The 23,393-nt window shown below is 44.3% G+C and overlaps 1 protein-coding gene across 1 annotated transcript in view; it reads left to right on the forward strand.

Moving 5' to 3' along the window:
- TFAP2E (transcription factor AP-2 epsilon) overlaps nt 1-22,497 on the forward strand; it is a 36,067-nt gene extending 13,570 nt beyond the window's left edge. The window contains exons 4-7 of the mRNA XM_077295808.1: nt 11,303-11,528; nt 11,879-11,997; nt 20,882-21,023; nt 22,061-22,497. Of these exons, the coding sequence (XP_077151923.1) occupies nt 11,303-11,528; nt 11,879-11,997; nt 20,882-21,023; nt 22,061-22,346 (773 nt within the window). The 3' untranslated portion in view covers nt 22,347-22,497. The remainder of the gene's footprint in view (nt 1-11,302; nt 11,529-11,878; nt 11,998-20,881; nt 21,024-22,060) is intronic.
- Nucleotides 22,498-23,393: the final 896 nt, after the last annotated feature.

Genomic DNA, 23,393 nt, shown 5'->3' on the forward strand with positions numbered 1-23,393 from the left:
TTCCACAGCGCTTTACAGACACTGTCCCCATACATTCCCTGTCAGTATTACTATAGAGTGTGCGAGGAAACCCACGCTAACACGGGGAGAGCATACAAACTCCTTGCAGATGTTGTCCTTGGTAGGATTTTAACGCAGGATCCCAGCGCTGCAAGGCTGCAGTGCTAACCACTGAGCCACAATGATTGACAGTCTCCACGTGGCTATGCATACAGTTATAGCTGTCAATCATTAGCTAAGACCACCCAGTAACCGTAGCATGAGCAGGGGTTTCAATGAATAAAATGCAAGTGATGCTGAATGTCCTCACAAAACTATGCATCAATCAGCTGAGCTTCTCCTGCTCTATAACATGCAGCCCACCGCTAGGACAGGTAGGGCTGGAGGTGCAGCATAGCAGGCTTCCATCGCTACCCTGTCTGCTGCTGATTTACATCCAGCTCATCAATGTGCGCATCATATCCTTACATCAAATACTTATTTACAAACTCCTGGAGACCCCTTTAAACCTCATTAATATTTGCAAATGATGAACAATCTAAAAGAATCAAGTTTGGTCCTAGGACAATGCCGTAGAAAACTCTTCTTTATAAAATCCAAGAAAAGTATGTTTCCTTAATATAAGTCAGCGGTTGCTTCAGAGCCCGGAGTGACCTGATCACAGCCCTATAGCTGTCAGACAGTTCCCAGCTTACTTCTTGTCACACTGTTCTTGCATCATCCTTGCTCACTTGTCCGCATGAGATCATTCATTGTAGGAAACTAAACTGCTGTTTCATGTATTTATGTCACTGGAATTGTCTGATTATGTCACTGGAATTGTTTGATGATAACTATGACTAAGGGCTGTCCCACACATCCAGATAATTCCGGTACCGGAAAAAATCGGTACCGGAGTTATCCGTGTCCGTGTGCCCGTGAGCTCACGTAGGCCATACGTGCGGCACACGTGTGCCGCCCGTGTGCCGAGTGGGTACCACACGGAGCGTGCAGGAGACAGCGCTAAAGTTTAGCGCTGTCCCCTGCATCGTGCTGAAGCCGCGATTCATATCTTCTGTGCAGCAGCGTTTGCTGCATAGAAGATATGAATAATAGTGTTTAAAAGAAAGATCTATCTGTCCGCCGCCCCCCCACCCCCTGTGCGCCCCCCCCCCGCTGTTCTGAAAATACTCACCCGCTTCCCTCATTGGCTGTCGCTGCTTCCTGTCCTGGCTGCACCTTCTACTGTATGCGGTCACGTGGGGCTGCTCATTTACAGTCATGAATAGGCGGCTCCACCCCTATGGGAGGTGGAGCCACATATTCATGACTCTAATCGGCGGCCCCACGTGACCGCATACAGTAGAAGGGGCGGCCAGAACAGGACACTGCGAGGGAGGCGGGTGAGTATTTTCAGAACAGCGGGGGGGCGCACAGGGGGTGGGAGGGCGGCGGACAGATAGATCTTTCTTTCAAACACTATTATTCATATCTTCTATGCAGCAAACGCTGCTGCACAGAAGATATGAATCGCGGCTTCAGCACCATGTGGGGGGGACAGCGCTTACTGTAGCGCTGTCTCCTGCACGCCACAGGGACTGCACACGGAGAACGTCCGTGTGTGGTCCGTGTTTTACACGGACCCATTGACTTTAATGGGTCCATGTAATACGTGCGCTTCCACGAACACTGACATGTCTCCGTGTTTGGCACACGGAGACACGGTCCGCAAAAAATCAATTACATCTGCACAGATGCATTGATTTTAATGGGTCTACGTGTGTCAGTGTCTCCGGTACGTGAGGAAACTGTCACCTCACGTACCGGAGCCACTGACGTGTGAAACCGGCCTAAGGACAAGATTTTTTCTTTCAAACGTGTCAGTGGTAAAAGCTATATGTGTAATGGACTTTAAGAATGAAGAATGTTAACTTCTAAATAGTTGTGTCTGACCGCTTTTCTTTTATGGACTAAGTGGTCTGATAATAAGGTGTACCAAGGATTCCTAACATAATTTATTATGTATTTTCATACTCCTTGAGTCAATCAAACCAAAACTTAATAGCAGGAGCCCGATGTTTCCTGAGCCTTGGTTGTTGTTGATCTTTTAAATAATGAATGTGTAAGGCTGCCGTCACACTAGCAGTATTTGGTCAGTATTTTACATCAGTATTTGTAGCCAAAACCAGGAGTGGAACAAATAGAGGAAAAGTATAATAGAAACATATGCACCACTTCTGTATTTATCACCCACTCCTGGTTTTGGCTTACACATACTGATGTAAAATACTGACCAAATACTGCTAGTGTGACGGCAGCCTTAAGGGTATGTGTCCACGTTCAGGATTGCATCAGGATTTGGTCAGGATTTTACATCAGTATTTGTAAGCCAAAACCAGGAGTGGAACAATTAGGCTGCGTGTCTACGTTCAGGATGGCCGGCGGTATCGCTGGAGCGGCGAAGCCGCTCGGCGCTAAGCCCCGCCCCCTTTTTGGACGCGATGATGCCGGATGTGTTAACTGTACACCTGTGTTATGCCTTGCGGGGACGCTGCGTCCCCGCAAGGTGTACGGACATGCTGCGATCTGAAAAGACGTGCAGCATGTCCGGAGTCGCAGGCCCGCCGCGTGCGGGTTTCCACGCATAGTGGACACGGGATTTAAAAAAATCCCCTCCACTATGCTGGAACATCTGGACGCTGCGTGTTTGACGCGGCAGCTCTGCGCAGCGTCAAACAAGCAGCGTTTACTGACCGTGGACACACACCCTTAAAAGAAAAGTATAATAGAAACATATGCACCACTTTTGCATTTATCACCCACTCCTGGTTTTGGCTTACAAATACTGATGTAAAATCCTGACCAAATCCTGATGCAATCCTGAACGTGGACACATACCCTTAGGGTATGTTCACATATAGTGATTTTGCTGCATTATTTTCTGTGTGATTTTGTTTTGTGTAGAAAAAAGCAATGTTTTTACAGTAGCAGCAAAGTAAATCAGATTGATCAAATCTCATTCCCACTATGCATCTTTTTCTTATGTATTTGAACTTTTTTTGTTAAACCACAGCTTGTCAATTCAGTGTTTTTTCAACGTTTTTCATCCATTCAAATAAATGGAAAGAAAGTGCAAATAAAATCGCTGCAAACGTAAAAATACATACAAAATACACGTATTGTATGCAGCGTTTTTCCTGCCAACACTCTGCAATTACACCACATGTGAATATACCCTAAGGCTACTTGTGTGTAGCAGGGTCCACATGCCATATGCCAAAAGCTCCTGCTGCACATGTCCTATTGGCCTGGGCAGGCTATAATGCAGTCAGTATACCTTTTTTTGCTGCACTATTCCATTTAAAGGTATTTAAAAAAAATGTCAAACACTGCAAAATGCAGTGTGAAAAGAGACTTACTGGCGTCTTGCATAGTAATAATTCACTATACTTACATAATCCTGTAATTCGTGGAATAGTGTGACAGTGCTTCTGGATAGTAACTACACTACCGTTCAAAAGTTTAGGGTCACCCAGACAATTTTGGGTTTTCCATGAAAACCCATACTTTTATTAATCAAATGAGTTGCCAAATGAATTGAAAATCTAGTCCAGACATTGACAAGGTTCAAAAAAAAGATTTTTGTTTGAAATAATAATTTTCTCCTTGAAACTTTGCTTTCATCAAAGAATGCTCCCTTTGCAGCAATTACAGCATTGCAGACCTTTGGCATTCTAGCAGTTAATTTGCTGAGGTAATCTGGAGAAATTTCACCCCATGTTTCCAGAAGCCCCTCCCACAAGTTGGTTTGGCTTGATGGGCACTTTTTGAGCACCATATGCTCAAGCTGCTCCCACAACTGCTCAATGGGGTTGAGATCTGGTGACTGCGCTGGCCACTCCATTACAGATAGAATACCAGCTGCCTGCTTCTTCCCTAAATAGTTCTTGCATAATTTTCAGGTGTGCTTTGGGTCATTGTCCTGTTGTAGGATGAAATTGGCTCCAATCAAGCACTGTCCACAGGGTATGGCATGGCGTTGCAAAATGGAGTGATAGTCTTCCTTATTCAAAACTCTTTTTACCTTGTACAAATCTCCCACTTTACCAGCACCAAAGCAACCCCAGACCATCACATTACCTCCACCATGCTTGACAGATGGCGTCAGACACTCTTCCAGCATCTTTTCAGTTGTTCTGCGTGTCACAAATGTTCTTCTGTGTGATCCAAACACCTCAAACTTGGATTCGTCTGTCCATAACACTTTTTTCCAATCTTTCTCTGTCCAATGTCTGTGTTCTTTTGCCCATATTAATCTTTTCCTTTTATTAGCCAGTCTCAGATAGGCTTTTTCTTTGCCACTCTGCCCTGAAGGCCAGCATCCCGGAGTCGCCTCTTCACTGTAGACAATGACACTGGCGTTTTGCGTGTACTATTTAATAAAGCTGCCAGTTGAGAAACCTGTGAGGCGTCGATTTCTCAAACGACAGACTCTAATGTACTTGTCTTGTTGCTCAGTTGTGCAGCGGGGCCTCCCACTTCTCTTTCTACTCTGGTTAGAGCCTGTTTGTGCTCTCCTCTGAAGGGAGTAGTTGTTAGGGTTTGGCGGAACACACCAAATATATATTTATAGAGTAATAGGTGCGTTCGTAACCCGGGGTCCACCGTGTAGGAGTAAAACCCGCTGCCAGTAACTGACGGTACTATATGGCGGTATAAGTGAACTCTGTTACTTCACAGAGTCACTTAAGACAAGAGAACACTATGCCCTGTTAAGCTCACAGAGGAACACAGCTACCAAATAGAGCGAACAGTGGTCATGCAGTCAGAATAGCACACACAAAACTCCTCACCGGAGGTGCCGGTATTCTAGGGGCTTATTTCAGCCGAACCCTGAAACCACATACATATGACCACACTGGTGCAGAACACATAACTTAGTTGATACTAGCGCATGGCTGTGCGGCCATGTGAACCTTTTATAGCTGCAGCAACTACAGGACCTTCCTAGAGGACCAATGGGAGCTGCTACAGTACCTGAGCCACTTCAGGACCTTCCTAGAGGACCAATGGCAGCTGCTGTAGTACCTGAGCATGTGACCCCCGACCTCCAATGAGAGGACTTACCCTGGGCATGCTCAGAAGGGGAAAAGCAGGACTTAGTCCCAGAGATTTCTGCTCGCCGCTGACCAGAACTGGCCACAATGGCTGAGCCTGGAAAGGCAGCAGTAACCATCTGCACAGTATCAAGCTGAGCCAGATGCTGGGACCGACGTCTCCGCTGAGCAGGCTCCACTGCGGCTGGAGAAGACTCCCCCTGTGCCTGTGCAGAGGCGGGAACTCGACCTCTAACAGTAGTACACACCGTTGCAGTAAATCTTCAGTTTCTTGGCAATTTCTCGCAATGAATAGCCTTAATTTTTAAGAACAAGAATAGACTGTCGAGTTTCACATGAAAGTTCTATTTTTCTGGCCATTTTGAGAGTTTAATGGAACCAACAAATGTAATTCTCCAGATTCTCAACTAGCTGAAACTAAGGTCAGGTTTATAGGCTCTCTAATCAGCCAAACTGTTTTTAACTGTGCCAACATACTTGCACAAGGGCTTTCAAGGGTATTCTAACCATCCATTAGCCTTCTAAGTCTACGTTCACATTTGCGGTCTGCGCCGTAGCGTCGGGCGCCGCAGCGTCGCCGCATGCGTCATGCGCCCCTATATTTAACATGGGGGTGCATGGACATGCGTCGCACTTGCGTTTTGCGCCGCATGCGTCACTGCGGCGCACGCGTCCGGGCGCAGAGGACGCAGCAAGTTGCATTTTTGCTGCGTCCAAAATCAATCAAAAAAAGGACGCATGCGGCGCAAAACGCAGCGTTGTGCATGCGTTTTGCTGCGTTTTTGTTTGCGTTGTGCGTTGCGTCGCCGACGCTGCGGCGCACAACGCAAATGTGAACGTAGCCTTACACAGTTATCAAACACCATGTACCATAAGAACACTGGAGTGATGGTTGTTGGAAATGAGCCTCTATACACCTATGAAGATATTGCATTACAAGCCAGATGTTTACAGCTAAAATAGTCATTTACCACATTAACAATGTATAGAGTGTATTTCTAAATCATTTAATGCTAGCTTCATTGGAAAAAAACTGTGCTGTTCTTTCAAAAATTAGGAAATTTCTAAGTAACTCTAAACTTTTGAACGGTAGTGTATGTCTAGGCTTCTTTTTATAAGATAGGCCACTTACACTGCACACGTCTCCTAACTTGAATTGTTGATGGAAAGAGAAGTCATGCAGCTAACATTATTGTCAAGTGGCTGAATGCAAAGCTCACAAGCTTGTAGCTGGATGTCGTTTCTGCCAGCTCTGCTTTCAGTAGATTGTAACATACAAAAAAATAATAATCAAGAATTAAATTTGCCAGAATATGGTATACATTACAATATTTATGATCTATGGTAAATCATACTGCAAATCTGAATTATTAGCGAAGGGTACATGCACTCAAATAGGATCACATCTGCATGGTGGGCTTGCCTTATTTGTAATTAATGAAATGTGGCAATTTTTGTAACATCTTATGTATGGGCAGCACGGTGGCTCAGTGGTTAGCACTGTGGCTTTGCAGCATTGGGGTACTGGGTTCAAATCCCACCAAGGAGAACATCTGCAAGGAGTTTGTGTGTTCTCCCCGTGTTTATGTGAATTTCCTCCCACACTTCAAAGACATACTAATGGAGAATTCAGATTGTGAGCCCCATTGGGGACAGCGATTTTAATGCAATGCAAAATATGATGGCGCTATATAAGAAAAGCATAATCAATGAAATAATGTGCTATGCTGTTGGTAAAATATTTAAACCATAGATAAAAAAGAAATAATTACATTTCTATGTACTGACAACTATTTAAAATGACCAGATTGTGCAGCAATCAGTGAAGGGAAGAGATTAAAAACATGTAGAAAACATATGCAATAGGGAGTGAACAGATGTGTAAAGATGGCAAGCAGGGAATAAATTAATTGCGGGAGCAGGCAGAGAGAAGGCTGATTTAGGTAACAGCTGAGGGCCTGGTGCTGGGAACAGTTGTAGGCAGCAAGTGAGAATTCTAGATCTCCTGGTTTATCCATTGATCATCTACGTGGGAGAAATGTGTAGTTTGCGTAATTTGACAAGACTATCCAATGAATTAAATCTATCATTTATTCAGAAACATGCTTACAATACCCATTTTAGGTTGGACACTCCTCTGCAAACTGGTCAATACACCACATGTTCAGCTGATTCAGCTGTACAGGTGCCTATGAGGAAGAAGGGCCCTCTCATACTGCAGGTTGCTCAGCTGCTGCAGGTTGCTCAGCTGTTGCAGGTTGCTCAGCCACTTCAGGTTGCTCAGCTGCTACAGGTTGCTCAGCCGCTGCAGGTTGTTCAGCAGCTACAGGTTGTTCAGCCTCTGCAAGTTGCTCAGCCGCTGCAGGTTGCTCAGCTGCTGCAGGTTGTTCAGCAGCTACCCCTCTCATTGGCACCCCTGTCAAGTGATCATGGGCCACTGATGGGTTGTCATGACAGCCGGGGGGACTGCAGAAGACCCTGGTACCAGTCATCACATTGCTCCTGCGTGTTCATAGGAGAACAGCCCTGCTATGTGTAGCACAGAAGATAGGATGATCCCTGCTTCAAGTCTCCTAAGGGGACTATTAAATAAAGTAAAAAGTAAGAAAACATTTTTGAAAGAAAAAAAAAAAAACACAAAAGTTCAAATCACCCCCACTTTGCCCAATTTAAAATAGAACAATAATAATAATAATAATAATAATAATAATAATAATAATAAAAATACACACATATGGTATCGCTGCTTTCAGAAATGTCTGAGCTATCAAAAGATAAAGCAAATTAATCTGATCAGTAAGTGGGGTAGCAAGAAAAAAATGTGAAACTCCAAAATTATGTTTTTATGATCAGTGCAACATTCCAATAAAAACAGGAGATCAAAACATCGTATCTACACCAAAATTGTATGAATTAAAATGTCAGCTTGGGGCAAAAAAAAAAGCTCTCACCCTGCCTTAGATATTGAAAAATTAAAACGCTATGGGTCTCGGAAAATGGTGACAAATGCAAAAACTTTTTTCATACAAATTTTGGATTTTTTTTCAGCACTTAAATTAAAAATAACCTATACATGTTTGGGATTTGTGTACTTGTACTGACCTGGTCAGTTTTACCATATAGTGAACATGGTAAATAATAAAAAAAATTATTTTGCAATTTCACAGTATTAGGAATTTTTTTTAATCATTTTCCAGTACACAATGAGGTAAAATCAATGGGGTCACAAGTATAACTCGTCCCACAAAAAACAAGCCCTCACATTGCCATATGGATGGAAAAATAAAAAGTTATGGCTTCTGGAAGAAGGGGAGTGAAAAATTAAACAAAAAAAATGAAAAATCACCTGGGGGAGAATGGATTAAAAATAAACATTGCAAACCCATAAATAATATGGACATATTTAGTAAAAAATTTTTTATTTTTTCTCCATTAAACCCATAAACAAATTACATACATCAGTAGCAAAATGACGCAAAAAATAAGTAGAAAAAAAGAACAATACCTCATATAGTGAAGCTTATGTAAAAATAAATAGCTGTTACAACTATGAATGAATGAACAAAAAATATTTTTTATGGTCATCTAAATAGGTGCGTCACAAAAATGTCACTATGTATATACAGTATACGGCCTGTTTCACACGTCAGTGGCTCCGGTACGTGTGGTGACAGTTTCCTCACGTACCGGAGACACGTAGACACATTAAAATAAATGTGTCTCTGCACATGTCAGCGCGTTTTCGCGGACCGTGTTTTCGCGGACCGTGTGTCCGTTTGCAAAACACGGAGACATGTCAGTGTTTGTGGGAGCGCACGGATCACACGGACCCATTAAAGTCAATGGGTCTGTGTAAACACGGATGCTGTCTGTGTGCCGCCCGTGTGCCGACTGAGGACCACATGGACCGTGCAGGAGACAGGGCTAGAGTTAAGCGCTGTCCCCCCTGCCTGTGGTGCTGAAGCCGGCATTCATTCCTTCTCCCCAGCAGCGTTCGCTGGAGAGAAGGAATGAAAAATCAAGTTTTTTTTTATTATTTTTGTGTTTAAAATAAAGTCCCTGATCACCTCCCGCCTCCCACCCTCTGTGCCCCCACCCGCTTGCATTAAAATACTCACCCAGCGATGCTTCCTCTCAGCGCTGGCAGCTTGTCCTGTGTGAGCGGTCACGTGGTGCCGCTCATTGCAGGGATGAATATGCGGCTCCACCTCCCATAGGACCAGGAACTTTATTTTAAACACAAAAAAACCCCAAAAACCTTGATTTGTCATTCCTTCTCCCCAGCGAACGCTGCTGGGGAGAAGGAATGAATGCCGGCTTCAGCACCCAAAGCAGGGGACAGCGCTTAACTCTAGTGCTGTCTCTTGCACGGTCCGTGTGGTCCTCAGTCGGCACACGGGCGGCACACGGCTGCCGCACGTGTGCCACACTGATGTGCCACGTGAGCACACGGACACGGATAACTCCGGTACCGATTTTTCCGGTACCGGAATTATCTGGACGTGTGGGACTGACCTACATGTGTATATACGGATCTTATTTACGCTTGTTCACATGTGTATACTATGTATATGTGAGCTTAATGTGTAAATGCACATTTATTATCCATTCGCATGTGCACAATAAGTGTTTTATATGAGTCGGGCCTGATGGATTGGGGGTCCAGGCACAAGACCTACACCAGAGCACTTCACTGTAAGTGTCCGTCTTTGGGTTCACAAATAGGTTGGGCGTATGTAAATTTGCAACTAAAGAGCCCATTTTTCTGGCATTCTCAGGGAGGGGTTTGACTTTAGATATTCAAAACATCACTCTAACATTTTTTTTTAAATTTCAGCGCTGGAGTGGTGCTACTATTCAAAGTTCCCTGACCTTAGTATTACACTTACCAGTCGCCGTTTTATATTGAGTAGTGACTTCTGGATCGCCCAGCAAACACTGGAGTGATCTACAGGTCACAGCCTGCTGGGGACCAACCGGAGTGGTGTCGGAAACAGCTGAAGATGGCGGCTGGTAAGTATAAGACTGGGTGCAGAGAACTTAGATTAGTGACACCACTCCAGCCCTGCAATAAAAAAATTCTGACGTGGGGTTTTAAGTGTTGGAAAGTATGCAATCGACAATATTTTTCCCACCCTCCTACTTGCTAGCGATGCTGTTTCTCTAAAAGGGAATCTGTCAGCAGAATTTTGCTATTTAATCTGAGAGCAGAATAATGTACAGCTATAGAGCCTGATTCCAGGGATGTGTCACTTATTAGGCCGAGTGCTGTAGTTTCAATACAATCAGTGTTTTATGGCAGAAGATTAGCACTAGAGGACTAGATCTCATATGCAGGCCAGTCTGGATAATCTGTGTAAGCCCGCCCACACCACTGATTGGCAGCTTGCTGACAATGTACAGTCTCATATTTACAACGTACAGTGTATACAGGAAGCTGCAAATCACAGGTGTGGGTGGGGTTACACAGATCAGCATTCTTACCACTGATACATGTACAACAGATAAAACAGAGTTTCTATGCAAACTACACCAAGCAGCCCAGTAAGTGATACATCACTGGAATCAGGCTCTCTACCCCTACATTATGCTGATCTCAGATAACATAGCAAAAACATGGTGGCAGATTCTCTTTAAAGCAAGAGTCCAGCACTGTTTTTCACAATCAAAATCGGAAGGGATGGGACTACTCAGGGTCTGGCTAATTTCTCTATGGGTCCTATAGAAGCTGTACATGCTCTGCATGGTATGTAGTCAGGGGCAGACACAGACATTAGGGGACTCCTGTAGAAGAACAGTATGTGCACCCTTTGAAGTCCAATAGCTCATCATAATGCACCCCTTTATCTGTCTGTGCATGTTGCTTTGGAGCAGGAAGTGACCCCTCTTATCTTTTGGGCCTGTGTCCAGGTGCACGGGTTACGCCAATGATATGCCTGCCTCTGTGTACACTCTTAGTCATACAGATTCATATATATAAAAAAATATTGCTTATTTCAATTGCAGTCTACTCTGGGAACTGCAGGTAAATGCCAAATATTTTCAATATACCAATGATACAGTAATCTAATATACAAATCTAGAGGAGATATATATAGAAGAATAAACGTACTCATTTGTTCCTTCTACAAAATCTAATCTGTCTGACATCTGACAACTTATGGAAAATACTGACCAACTAACAGTCTTTTTTTATTGCTCCACAGTTCCGATGCCATTGAAAAACAGCAGCATGATGTCCTCTCTCACTGTGAATAAAGAAGGCCTCATAGGAGGAGTATCAAATCCAAATGAGGTTTTCTGCTCTGTCCCTGGACGCTTGTCCCTGCTTAGTTCCACTTCCAAATATAAGGTGACAGTGGGGGAGGTGCAGAGACGCCTATCACCCCCTGAGTGTCTTAATGCATCCTTACTTGGAGGAGTACTAAGGAGGTAAGTGAGAAGTCATATACCCTGTTCCACTTTGGTTCCATGTTTCATCATAAAATAATAGTACTTATTAATTTTAGGGCATTTTCCTATTGAATATTTCTCTAAAAACTGTAAGTCATATTACAAAAATGAGCTAATGTAAAAAAAAAATTGCTATTGTAAAAAAGCATTAAAAGTGTTATCCCCAAAACTTTGCAATGCCTGTCCAAGTGTTGTGAATGAAACTGCAGTTCAGTCCTATGTGCTTATATAGCGTTAGGCGGCAATCCCGGTTACTGCCACATGAACAATCATAGCCACACTACTAAAAAAGGATCTTCTTCTTCACAAGTCTATCTTTTTGTATGTAGGGCGAAGTCAAAGAATGGTGGTCGTTGTCTTCGTGAAAGGTTGGAAAAAATTGGTTTGAATCTGCCTGCAGGAAGACGTAAAGCGGCCAATGTGACTCTACTGACATCTCTGGTGGAAGGTAAGAAACCCATGGAGACAAGTACAAAAGACTTGGTAGGGATAAGAAAGGTGAAGTGACATGATCTGTTCTTGGTAAAAATCTGTGCTTTTAGATACAAAATATTAATCAGTACACCCTCTGAGCCACTTTAACTGCAGATGAACACCACCACCGATTGAACTAAGCAATACTTGGTGGAACACATTGTATTGGGACAAACCTGTTGTCACAGTAATTTATTATGTGAGCAATCATTCCCATAATAACACAAATCCAAAAATATTGGATTCTTATATTGGGTTCATCATTGGCTGCCTTCACTTAAAGGGGATATCCAGGACTTAAAAGACAGCATGTGGTTGCTAACAGAGGCAACTACCTGTCTGTTGTACCCAACGCTGGTCATTGACCACTCCAGCCAGAGATTCAGCTACTCCCTGTCAACAGATCATGTAAATCAATTTGTCTTCCTGTTGACAGAGCGGAACTACTAGTGTCATGCTGATTGACTGCTGGCTTCCCCAATTAGGCAGCAGATCATACTGTATCTCTGGAACCGAATGGCCAGTTTTAAAAAGACCAAAAAATGGAAAAGTTTGGATCAGCAAAAATGGAAAAGTTTGGATCAGCAAGAATAAAATAAGAGCAAAAATTGGCCACTCTTGACTTGGTTATTGTGTAGCTCATTGCAAAGGAATAGTTTATTCAGTGTTAATCACTCACTTCGCTTCTAACCCTTTCTAAAACTATGTGAGAAGACACGAAGGAAGCAGTACATGGAGATAGACAGTCTAGTGTTAATCTATCATTGTGGCACCCTGGGCAGAATATGAAAGCTGCTCCTAATCAACAGCAGTTTTCAGTAGACAGAATATGTCCTCTATTTCATTCCATGTTTATGTAAATTACCGTGCCTTGGGCTACTGTGCAGAATTACTTTTAATCATATGTTGTTGTTGGTTTGTGAGGAATAAATAGAGATAAACAGAGGGTGAAACGGAATATTATACATATATAGTACTTAATATATGACGGTGGATTCTTTTCATCGGTAGCTGTGTATATCAACCCCTCACTATTTATAACGACGTTACTTAGGAGTTAACATGGAAGGGAAAGTCTCCTTTATGATAACTATGGTAAAGTAGTGAAGGTGCAGAACAGTTTTGCAATCTAGTCCAAGGAGTTATAAAATGTTCCCAGAATTCCCTAATGTTGATCAAAGTTACTAGATTCTATGACATGCACATTGTATGAAAACATCACATATGGAAAATAATTATACAACTCACTGGTTGTATTTACATGAGTTAATGTATATTAGATACCGTATTTTTCGGACTATAAGACGCACCCCAAATTTGGGGGAGGAAAATAGCAGAATTGTCTGAATTTAAGGAAACTTACCTGAGAGCCGGCGGTGGTACAGCAGGGTCACAGAAGTCAGGGTCCCTTTCTCAGGAAGCCGGCGGCAACAGAAATGGGGCACTGCTGCAGTCCCGGGGTGCGATGCTGTGGGTCGGCTGTTGTAATTTACCTTTTGGCTCCCTCTAGTGGCTACTAGTGATTTGACTCTGGGTATGTCATTCATCCCTTGTATGCTCACCTGGGTCGTTAGGTCAGGGGTGTTGCTATATAAGCTCCCTGGACCTTCAGTTCTATGCCTGGCAACGTTGATATCAGAGCTATCTGTAGTGCTCTTGTCTACTGATCCTGGTTCCTGTGTTGATTAAGCTAAGTCCGCTTTCTTGCTTTTTGCTATTTTGTTTTTGTTTGCATTTCTGTCCAGCTTGTATATAATCTGTATCCTGACCTTGCTGGAAGCTCTAGGGTGGCTGGTGTTCTCCCCCCGGGCCGTTAGACGGTTCGGGGGTTCTTGAATCTCCAGTGTGGATTTTTGATAGGGTTTTTGTTGACCATATAAGTTATCTTACTACATTCTGCTATTAGTAAGTGGGCCTCTCTTTGCTAAACCTAGTTCATCCCTGTGTTTGTCATTTCCTCTTACCTCACCGTTATTATTTGTGGGGGGCTTGTATCCTACTTTTGGGGTCCTTTCTCTGGAGGCAAGAGAGGTCTTTGTTTTCCTCTTCTAGGGGTAGTTAGCTCTCCGGCTGGCGCGAGACATATAGCGACCAACGTAGGCATGTTCCCCGGCTACTTCTAGTGTTGGCGTTAGGAGTAGATATATGGTCAACCCAGTTACCACTGCCCTATGAGCTGGATTTTTGTACTTCGCAGACTTGCTGATATTTCTGAGACCCTCGCCATTGGGGTCATAACAGTTTGCCAGGCCAGTATTAAATGTTAAATGCATTGCAGAAGCGGGATTATAAGAAAGAAAGTTCTGAGTTTTTTTTTCTCTCTCTCATTTTTTTTTTCTTTTCCCCTTTACCTCTGAGTGGCTTGTGATTGCTGCAGACATGAATGTCCAGACCTTGATTACAAGTGTGGACCAGCTTGCTGCTCGTGTGCAGGGCATACAAGATTATGTTACCAGAAATCCTATGTCAGAACCTAAGATACCGATTCCTGAACTGTTTTCCGGAGACCGATTTAAGTTTAGAAATTTCAGGAATAATTGTAAATTGTTTTTGTCCCTGAGACCCTGTTCCTCTGGAGACTCCGCTCAGCAAGTGAAAATTGTTATTTCTTTTTTACGGGGCGACCCTCAGGATTGGGCTTTCTCGCTGGCGCCAGGAGATCCGGCATTGGCTGATATTGATGCGTTTTTTCTGGCGCTCGGTTTGCTTTATGAGGAACCCAATCTTGAGATTCAGGCAGAAAAAGCCTTGCTGGCTATGTCTCAGGGCCAGGACGAGGCTGAAGTGTATTGCCAAAAATTTCGGAAATGGTCCGTGCTGACCCAGTGGAACGAGTGTGCATTGGCTGCAAATTTTAGAAATGGCCTTTCTGAAGCCATTAAGAATGTGATGGTGGGTTTTCCCATTCCCACAGGTCTGAATGATTCCATGGCCCTGGCAATTCAAATTGACCGGCGGTTGCGGGAGCGCAAAACCGCAAATTCCCTCATGGTGTTGTCTGAACAGGCACCTGATTTAATGCAATGTGATAGAATCCTGACTAGAAGTGAGCGGAAAATTCATAGACGCCAGAATGGCTTGTGTTACTACTGTGGTGATTCTACACATGTTATCTCAGCATGCTCTAAACGTCTTACTAAGGTTGTTAGTCCGGTCGCCATTGGTAATTTGCAACCTAAATTTATTCTATCTGTAACTTTGATTTGCTCACTGTCATCGTATCCTGTCATGGCGTTTGTGGACTCAGGTGCTGCCCTGAGCCTTATGGATCTGTCATTTGCCAAGCGCTGCGGATTTGTTCTTGAGCCATTGGAAAATCCTATCCCTCTTAGGGGTATTGATTCTACGCCATTGGCAAAAAATAAACCGCAGTTTTGGACACAGGTTACCATGTGCATGACTCCCGAACATCGGGAGGTAATACGTTTTCTTGTTCTGCATAAAATGCATGATTTGGTTGTTTTGGGTTTGCCATGGTTACAGACCCATAATCCAGTCTTGGACTGGAAGGCTATGTCAGTGTCAAGTTGGGGCTGCCATGGAATTCATGGAGATTCCCTGCCCTTGTCTATTGCTTCTTCTACGCCTTCGGAAGTTCCGGCGTATTTGTCTGATTATCAGGATGTCTTCAGCGAGTCTAAGTCCAGTGCACTGCCTCCTCATAGAGAATGTGACTGTGCAATTGATCTGATTCCTGGCAGTAAGTTTCCTAAGGGGAGACTGTTTAATCTGTCGGTACCTGAACATACTGCGATGCGTTCATATATCAAGGAGTCTCTTGAGAAGGGGCATATCCGTCCTTCTTCTTCCCCTCTTGGTGCAGGATTCTTTTTTGTGGCCAAAAAGGACGGATCTTTGAGGCCTTGTATTGACTATCGGCTTTTAAATAAGATCACTGTCAAATTTCAGTATCCTTTGCCGCTGTTGTCAGATTTGTTTGCCCGGATTAAAGGTGCCAAGTGGTTCACCAAGATAGACCTTCGTGGTGCGTACAACCTTGTGCGCATTAGGCAGGGCGATGAATGGAAAACCGCATTCAATACGCCCGAAGGTCATTTTGAGTACTTGGTGATGCCATTTGGGCTCTCTAATGCACCTTCAGTTTTTCAGTCCTTCATGCATGACATTTTCCGGAAGTATCTGGATAAATTTTTGATTGTTTATCTGGATGATATTCTGGTTTTTTCTGATGATTGGGACTCGCATGTGGAGCAGGTCAGGATGGTTTTTGAGATTTTGCGTGAAAATTCTTTGTTTGTAAAAGGCTCAAAGTGTCTCTTTGGTGTACAGAAGGTTCCCTTTTTGGGGTTCATTTTTTCCCCTTCTGCTGTGGAGATGGATCCAGTCAAGGTCCGAGCTATTCATGATTGGACTCAACCCTCGTCAGTTAAGAGTCTTCAGAAGTTCTTGGGTTTTGCTAACTTCTACCGTCGTTTTATCGCAAATTTCTCTAGCGTTGTTAAACCGCTGACGGATATGACCAAGAAAGGCTCTGATGTAGCTAACTGGGCTCCTGCTGCCGTGGAGGCTTTCCAGGAGTTGAAACGCCGGTTTACTTCGGCGCCTGTTTTGTGCCAGCCTGACGTCTCACTTCCCTTTCAGGTTGAGGTGGATGCTTCGGAGATTGGGGCAGGGGCCGTTTTGTCGCAGAGAGGCCCTGGTTGCTCTCCTATGAGACCTTGTGCCTTTTTCTCTAGGAAGTTTTCGCCGGCAGAGCGAAATTATGATGTGGGCAATCGGGAGTTGTTGGCCATGAAGTGGGCATTTGAGGAGTGGCGTCATTGGCTCGAGGGTGCTAAGCATCGTGTGGTGGTCTTGACTGATCACAAAAATCTGATGTATCTCGAGTCTGCTAAACGCCTTAATCCTAGACAGGCCCGCTGGTCATTGTTTTTCTCCCGTTTTGACTTTGTGGTCTCGTATTTACCAGGTTCTAAGAATGTGAAGGCCGATGCTCTGTCTAGGAGCTTTGTGCCTGATGCTCCTGGAGTCGCTGAACCTGTGGGTATTCTTAAGGAAGGAGTTATCTTGTCAGCTATTTCTCCAGATCTGCGACGTGTGTTGCAGAGATTTCAGGCTGGTAGGCCTGACTCTTGTCCACCTGACAGATTGTTTGTGCCTGCTAAATGGACCAGCAGAGTCATTTCCGAGGTTCATTCCTCAGTGTTGGCAGGGCACCCGGGAATTTTTGGCACCAGAGATCTGGTGGCCAGGTCCTTTTGGTGGCCTTCCTTGTCAAGGGATGTGCGGTCATTTGTGCAGTCCTGTGGTACTTGTGCTCGAGCTAAGCCTTGCTGTTCTCGTGCCAGCGGGTTGCTCTTGCCCTTGCCTGTCCCGAAGAGACCTTGGACACACATCTCTATGGATTTCATTTCGGATCTTCCGGTGTCTCAGGGCATGTCTGTCATCTGGGTGATATGTGATCGTTTCTCCAAGATGGTCCATCTGGTTCCTTTGCCTAAGCTGCCTTCCTCTTCTGATCTGGTTCCTGTGTTCTTCCAGAACGTGGTTCGTTTGCACGGCATTCCTGAGAATATTGTGTCGAACAGAGGATCCCAGTTTGTTTCCAGGTTCTGGCGATCCTTTTGTGGTAGGATGGGCATTGATTTGTCGTTTTCGTCCGCTTTTCATCCACAGACTAACGGACAAACGGAACGAACTAATCAGACTCTGGAGGCGTATTTGAGGTGTTTTGTCTCTTCTGATCAGGATGATTGGGTGACCTTCTTGCCGTTGGCTGAATTTGCCCTTAATAACCGGGCTAGTTCTGCCACCTTGGTTTCGCCATTTTTCTGCAACTCTGGTTTCCATCCTCGTTTTTCCTCGGGACATGTGGAGCCTTCTGACTGTCCTGGAGTGGATTCTGTGGTGGATAGGTTGCAGCGGATCTGGAATCATGTGGTGGACAACCTGAAGTTGTCACAGGAGAAGGCTCAGCGTTTTGCCAACCGCCGCCGCGGTGTGGGTCCCCGACTTCGTGTTGGGGATTTGGTATGGCTGTCTTCTCGATTTGTTCCTATGAAGGTCTCCTCTCCCAAATTTAAGCCTCGATTCATTGGTCCTTACAAGATATTGGAGATCCTTAATCCTGTATCCTTTCGCCTGGATCTTCCGGTGTCGTTTGCCATTCACAACGTATTTCATAGGTCCTTGTTGCGGCGGTACGTTGTGCCTGTGGTTCCTTCTGCTGAGCCTCCTGCTCCGGTGTTGGTTGAGGGCGAGTTGGAGTACGTGGTGGAGAAGATCTTAGATTCTCGTCTCTCCAGGCGGAGGCTTCAGTACCTGGTCAAGTGGAAGGGCTATGGTCAGGAGGATAATTCCTGGGTGGTCGCCTCTGATGTGCATGCGGCCGATTTAGTTCGTGCCTTTCACGCCGCTCATCCTGATTGCCCTGATGGTCTTGGTGAGGGTTCGGTGACCCCTCACTAAGGGGGGGGTACTGTTGTAATTTACCTTTTGGCTCCCTCTAGTGGCTACTAGTGATTTGACTCTGGGTATGTCATTCATCCCTTGTATGCTCACCTGGGTCGTTAGGTCAGGGGTGTTGCTATATAAGCTCCCTGGACCTTCAGTTCTATGCCTGGCAACGTTGATATCAGAGCTATCTGTAGTGCTCTTGTCTACTGATCCTGGTTCCTGTGTTGATTAAGCTAAGTCCGCTTTCTTGCTTTTTGCTATTTTGTTTTTGTTTGCATTTCTGTCCAGCTTGTATATAATCTGTATCCTGACCTTGCTGGAAGCTCTAGGGTGGCTGGTGTTCTCCCCCCGGGCCGTTAGACGGTTCGGGGGTTCTTGAATCTCCAGTGTGGATTTTTGATAGGGTTTTTGTTGACCATATAAGTTATCTTACTACATTCTGCTATTAGTAAGTGGGCCTCTCTTTGCTAAACCTAGTTCATCCCTGTGTTTGTCATTTCCTCTTACCTCACCGTTATTATTTGTGGGGGGCTTGTATCCTACTTTTGGGGTCCTTTCTCTGGAGGCAAGAGAGGTCTTTGTTTTCCTCTTCTAGGGGTAGTTAGCTCTCCGGCTGGCGCGAGACATATAGCGACCAACGTAGGCATGTTCCCCGGCTACTTCTAGTGTTGGCGTTAGGAGTAGATATATGGTCAACCCAGTTACCACTGCCCTATGAGCTGGATTTTTGTACTTCGCAGACTTGCTGATATTTCTGAGACCCTCGCCATTGGGGTCATAACAGTCGGCGGTGAGGCAGAGCTGGAGCAGGGTCCCATCCTCAGGATGCCGGCGGCAACAGAGGTGTGGCGATGCTGCGGCGGTGGTCGGTGCAGACTGCACCTGAGCAGGGTTCCTTCTTCAGGATGCCAGCGGCAGAAATGTGGCGGCGCCACAGCCCAGTGTCCACGGTGAGCAGAGCGCATCACCGGTTTCCCGGCGGCCATCTTCCTGATGCCGTGGGCCACCGGAGGCTTCAGGAAAATGGCCACCAGAGGCCACGCATGTGCAGATTGAGATCTCCGCAGCCATTTTCCTGAAGCTGAGTGCCGCCGAGATTTAAATCTGTGCACGTGCGGCCTCCAGCGGCCATTTTCCTGAAGCCTCTGGCGGCCCACATCTTCAGGAAGATAACCACAAAAACCTCTCTGACATATTTAAGTCAGAAGCGAAGGCTATAGTTAGCCCATATAGCAACAAGAAATATACCCACTCAAAACAGCATATTATAACTGGAGGAATAAGAGTTATACTAGGTATAAGTAACGTAGAAAAAATTCAAATTTATTAGAGATTCACATAACATAGACTAGACATTATACATAAATAGGATAAAAAGGTACATGTGCAGAAATAACACACTGGGGTAACCATAGCCCTCTCATAACCCTAGTCCCTTGACGCCTATCAGTGCATGTATAAAGTGCATGTGCATAGTGCTAAGGCACAGGGGGATAAGTGTGCTGCCAGAATAAAGAGCCAATCTAATGCCACAATGGGGAAACTGATCGCTTGATGAAAAGTTGGCAGGCACTTACCACTGACGAGGGTTGGAGGGTCCTAGGACGGTTGTGGAAAAAGAAGCCCCCCGACGCGCGTTTCGCGTCACTAATTGACCGCTTTATCAACTCCTTTGATAAAGAGGTCAATTAGTGACGCGAAACGCGCGTCGGGGGGCTTCTTTTTCCACAACCGTCCTAGGACCCTCCAACCCTCGTCAGTGGTAAGTGCCTGCCAACTTTTCATCAAGCGATCAGTTTCCCCATTGTGGCATTAGATTGGCTCTTTATTCTGGCAGCACACTTATCCCCCTGTGCCTTAGCACTATGCACATGCACTTTATACATGCACTGATAGGCGTCAAGGGACTAGGGTTATGAGAGGGCTATGGTTACCCCAGTGTGTTATTTCTGCACATGTACCTTTTTATCCTATTTATGTATAATGTCTAGTCTATGTTATGTGAATCTCTAATAAATTTGAATTTTTTCTACGTTACTTATACCTAGTATAACTCTTATTCCTCCAGTTATAATAATCTTCAGGAAGATGGCCGCAAAGAAACTGGTGATGCGCTCTTCTCACCATGGACACCAGGCCACGGCGCCGCCACATTTCTGCCTCTGGTATCCTGAAGGGACCCTGCTCAGGTGCACTCCGCAACGCCCACCACTGCAGCAATGCCACACCTCTGCTGCAACCCCCCGGTAAGTCTGCATTTGAACTATAAGACGCACCCCCCATTTTCCTCCCAAATTTTTTTGGGGAAAAGTGCGTCTTATAGTCCGAAAAATACGGTATATTGGAAGTGTAGAAAATGGAAAATTGATGTGTCTACCTAGAAGAAGGATAGGCTTAGTTGTGTCATCGTTGTGGTACTAACTAGCACTTCTCTTCTGCAGGTGAGGCGGTCCATCTAGCCAGAGATTTTGGCTATGTCTGTGAGACAGAGTTTCCAGCAAAAGCTGCTGCAGAGTACCTGTGTCGGCAACACTCTGATCCTACTGAGATCCACACGCGAAAAAACATGCTTCTTGCAACCAAGTAAGTGTTAAGACTTTGGTAACTCCTTGGTGTCATGCATGGAATATTAGGCAACTCAAGAATATCTTTAGGCCGTAAGGTTGAGTCTGATTTTGACAATATCATGTCATTTGAAAAGTGCTATTGCAAAGAATAACAGAGGGGGTGTCCTATGTAACTATTGCTCACAATGTGTACTGGAAAATTGTGAATAACTTTCATGTTCATAGTTTTTCCTTTTTCTTTAGTAGATGCCAACAGAGACATGTCTTTTTACAATCTGAACTCTGGATGTTTTGGATTCTTTGGTGGGACATAAGGCTAGCAATAGGAAGTAACTAATTTATTTGGAGATTAGTGGTTTAAATACAGAGTTGAATCTCATTTTTGTGATGCAGGACACCATGTTATCACGTCCCAAGAGCACTAGGGAAACTGTGTTTGGAAAATGACTTCCAGATTACTGGGGCTAAACCTGCATACATTTCAGTTATTTCTCATTTTTCTTTGACACATTATCCCAGTCACATCACATAGAATTGTTATTGACCCATACTTTCCTATAAAGCAAATCTGACAGTAGCTTTACAGTACAAACTGCATACGTTACTAAATGGATCTCTTGGACTTGATCTGGGTGCTGTATTTTCTTTGAAAATCCATGTCAGAATGGTGTGTAATCCTTTATGGAAATGTAACTCAATCTTTGCCCACCTAGCCTGATTAACCGCTCCTCAGTGTCCCTCCTGCTGCTGAGATCTCACACTGCTCAGTATAAACTGTACCTGCCAGCCAGACAGGATGGTGGACATTGAATGCACTAGGACTCATGAACTATCTTATTCTATAACTGGACTCAAGATTAAATAGCCATTGTGACATGGATTTTCATACTAAATACACCAGCCTCCTCTGGTCTATGAGATTTATTTAATGATGTATCCTGTTTGAATTGTGAAATGAGGTGAAGGATCTACGTATGTTTCTTCACTTGTTCACTAATCATTGTATTAATGCTGATACCATATGATTTTCTAAAACTGAGTTATACATTTTAGGCAGATATGTAAGGAGTTTGCAGACTTATTGGCTCAAGACCGTTCTCCATTGGGAAACAGCCGTCCATCTCTTATCCTAGAACCTGGAGTACAGAGCTGCCTGACTCACTTCAGCTTGATCACTCATGGATTTGGAGGACCAGCCATATGTGCAGCACTCACTGCTTTTCAGAACTACCTACTTGAGTCTCTAAAAGGCATGGATAAGATCTTTATGAACAGCACAGGAAATGGACACTCTGGGGAATCTAAACCTACAGAGAAGGAGCTTAAACATAGGAAATAGCCCAATGTGACATTTATGATGAGGGCATGAAAGTGAGATAGATCTCTTGGAAACCAAGATTAAATTCTAGTGGTGGAAACTATTCTGTGAAAGCAGAATAATTTCATGTCCCAGAGATGGAGATACACTATATTAAGAAGGATCCACATTGAAAGAAAAAAGGAAAAACGATGGGAAGACATCATAGCGTCATGGTACTATTTTGCAGATATGAAGATGTATTTTATACTTGCACCTGTCTTTAACATAACACGCACACAGACTGATATATAGACTATGAAGGACTTCCAGAACTTTTTTATATGATAAAGTACAGTCAACCTATCACTCCTATAATGAATTGTTTCCCACAACTGCAGATCACCTCTATAGGGAGTTATGGAACCACTACTACAATATACAGGTTAAATAGTCATCAAAGATCTTACTAATTTTGGTCTACAACAGGTGACTTAGAAAAATGACACTGTAGAACAAACCTATGGTAATATTCAATCCAATTGTATGAACTGCTGCAAAATGTCATTCCACTAATGCAGTTTGGATTTAGACTTTATGGAACAGATACATAACTTAGAGAATTGTCCACTACTTGGACAACTTCTTTTCATACCCCACGCTTGGCCCTGATAAAATAAAAAAGCCTATACTCACCTCCTCATGCTGGCACTGTTCCCCCGATGCCGACACTCGTTCTCCCCTGGGTTCGTGTGTTCGTGTGTTCGTGTATTGTTGTTGTGATACGTGACTCCAGTGCCCAATCAGCGCCGACGTCACTGTCCCCGCCTCCAGTCAAATTGAACATGAAAAGGAAGTCAGAGATCAGCTGCAGCCCGGACTTCCTCTTCATGTTCAATTTGTCAGAAGGAATGGACATTGAACTGCACGAGAGCCCCAGGACCACGAGTACCGACACCCCTGGAACTGAGTCGGCATGAGGAGGTGGGTATAGTTACCGTATTTTTATTTTATCGGCTACAAACATTTAGATTAAGAAGGGGTTGTCCTATTAGTGGACAACCCCTTTCAATTGTTAAACATGATACC

The sequence above is a fragment of the Ranitomeya variabilis genome, chromosome 3 (assembly GCF_051348905.1).
Source record: "Ranitomeya variabilis isolate aRanVar5 chromosome 3, aRanVar5.hap1, whole genome shotgun sequence".
Taxonomy (NCBI): domain Eukaryota; kingdom Metazoa; phylum Chordata; class Amphibia; order Anura; family Dendrobatidae; genus Ranitomeya; species Ranitomeya variabilis.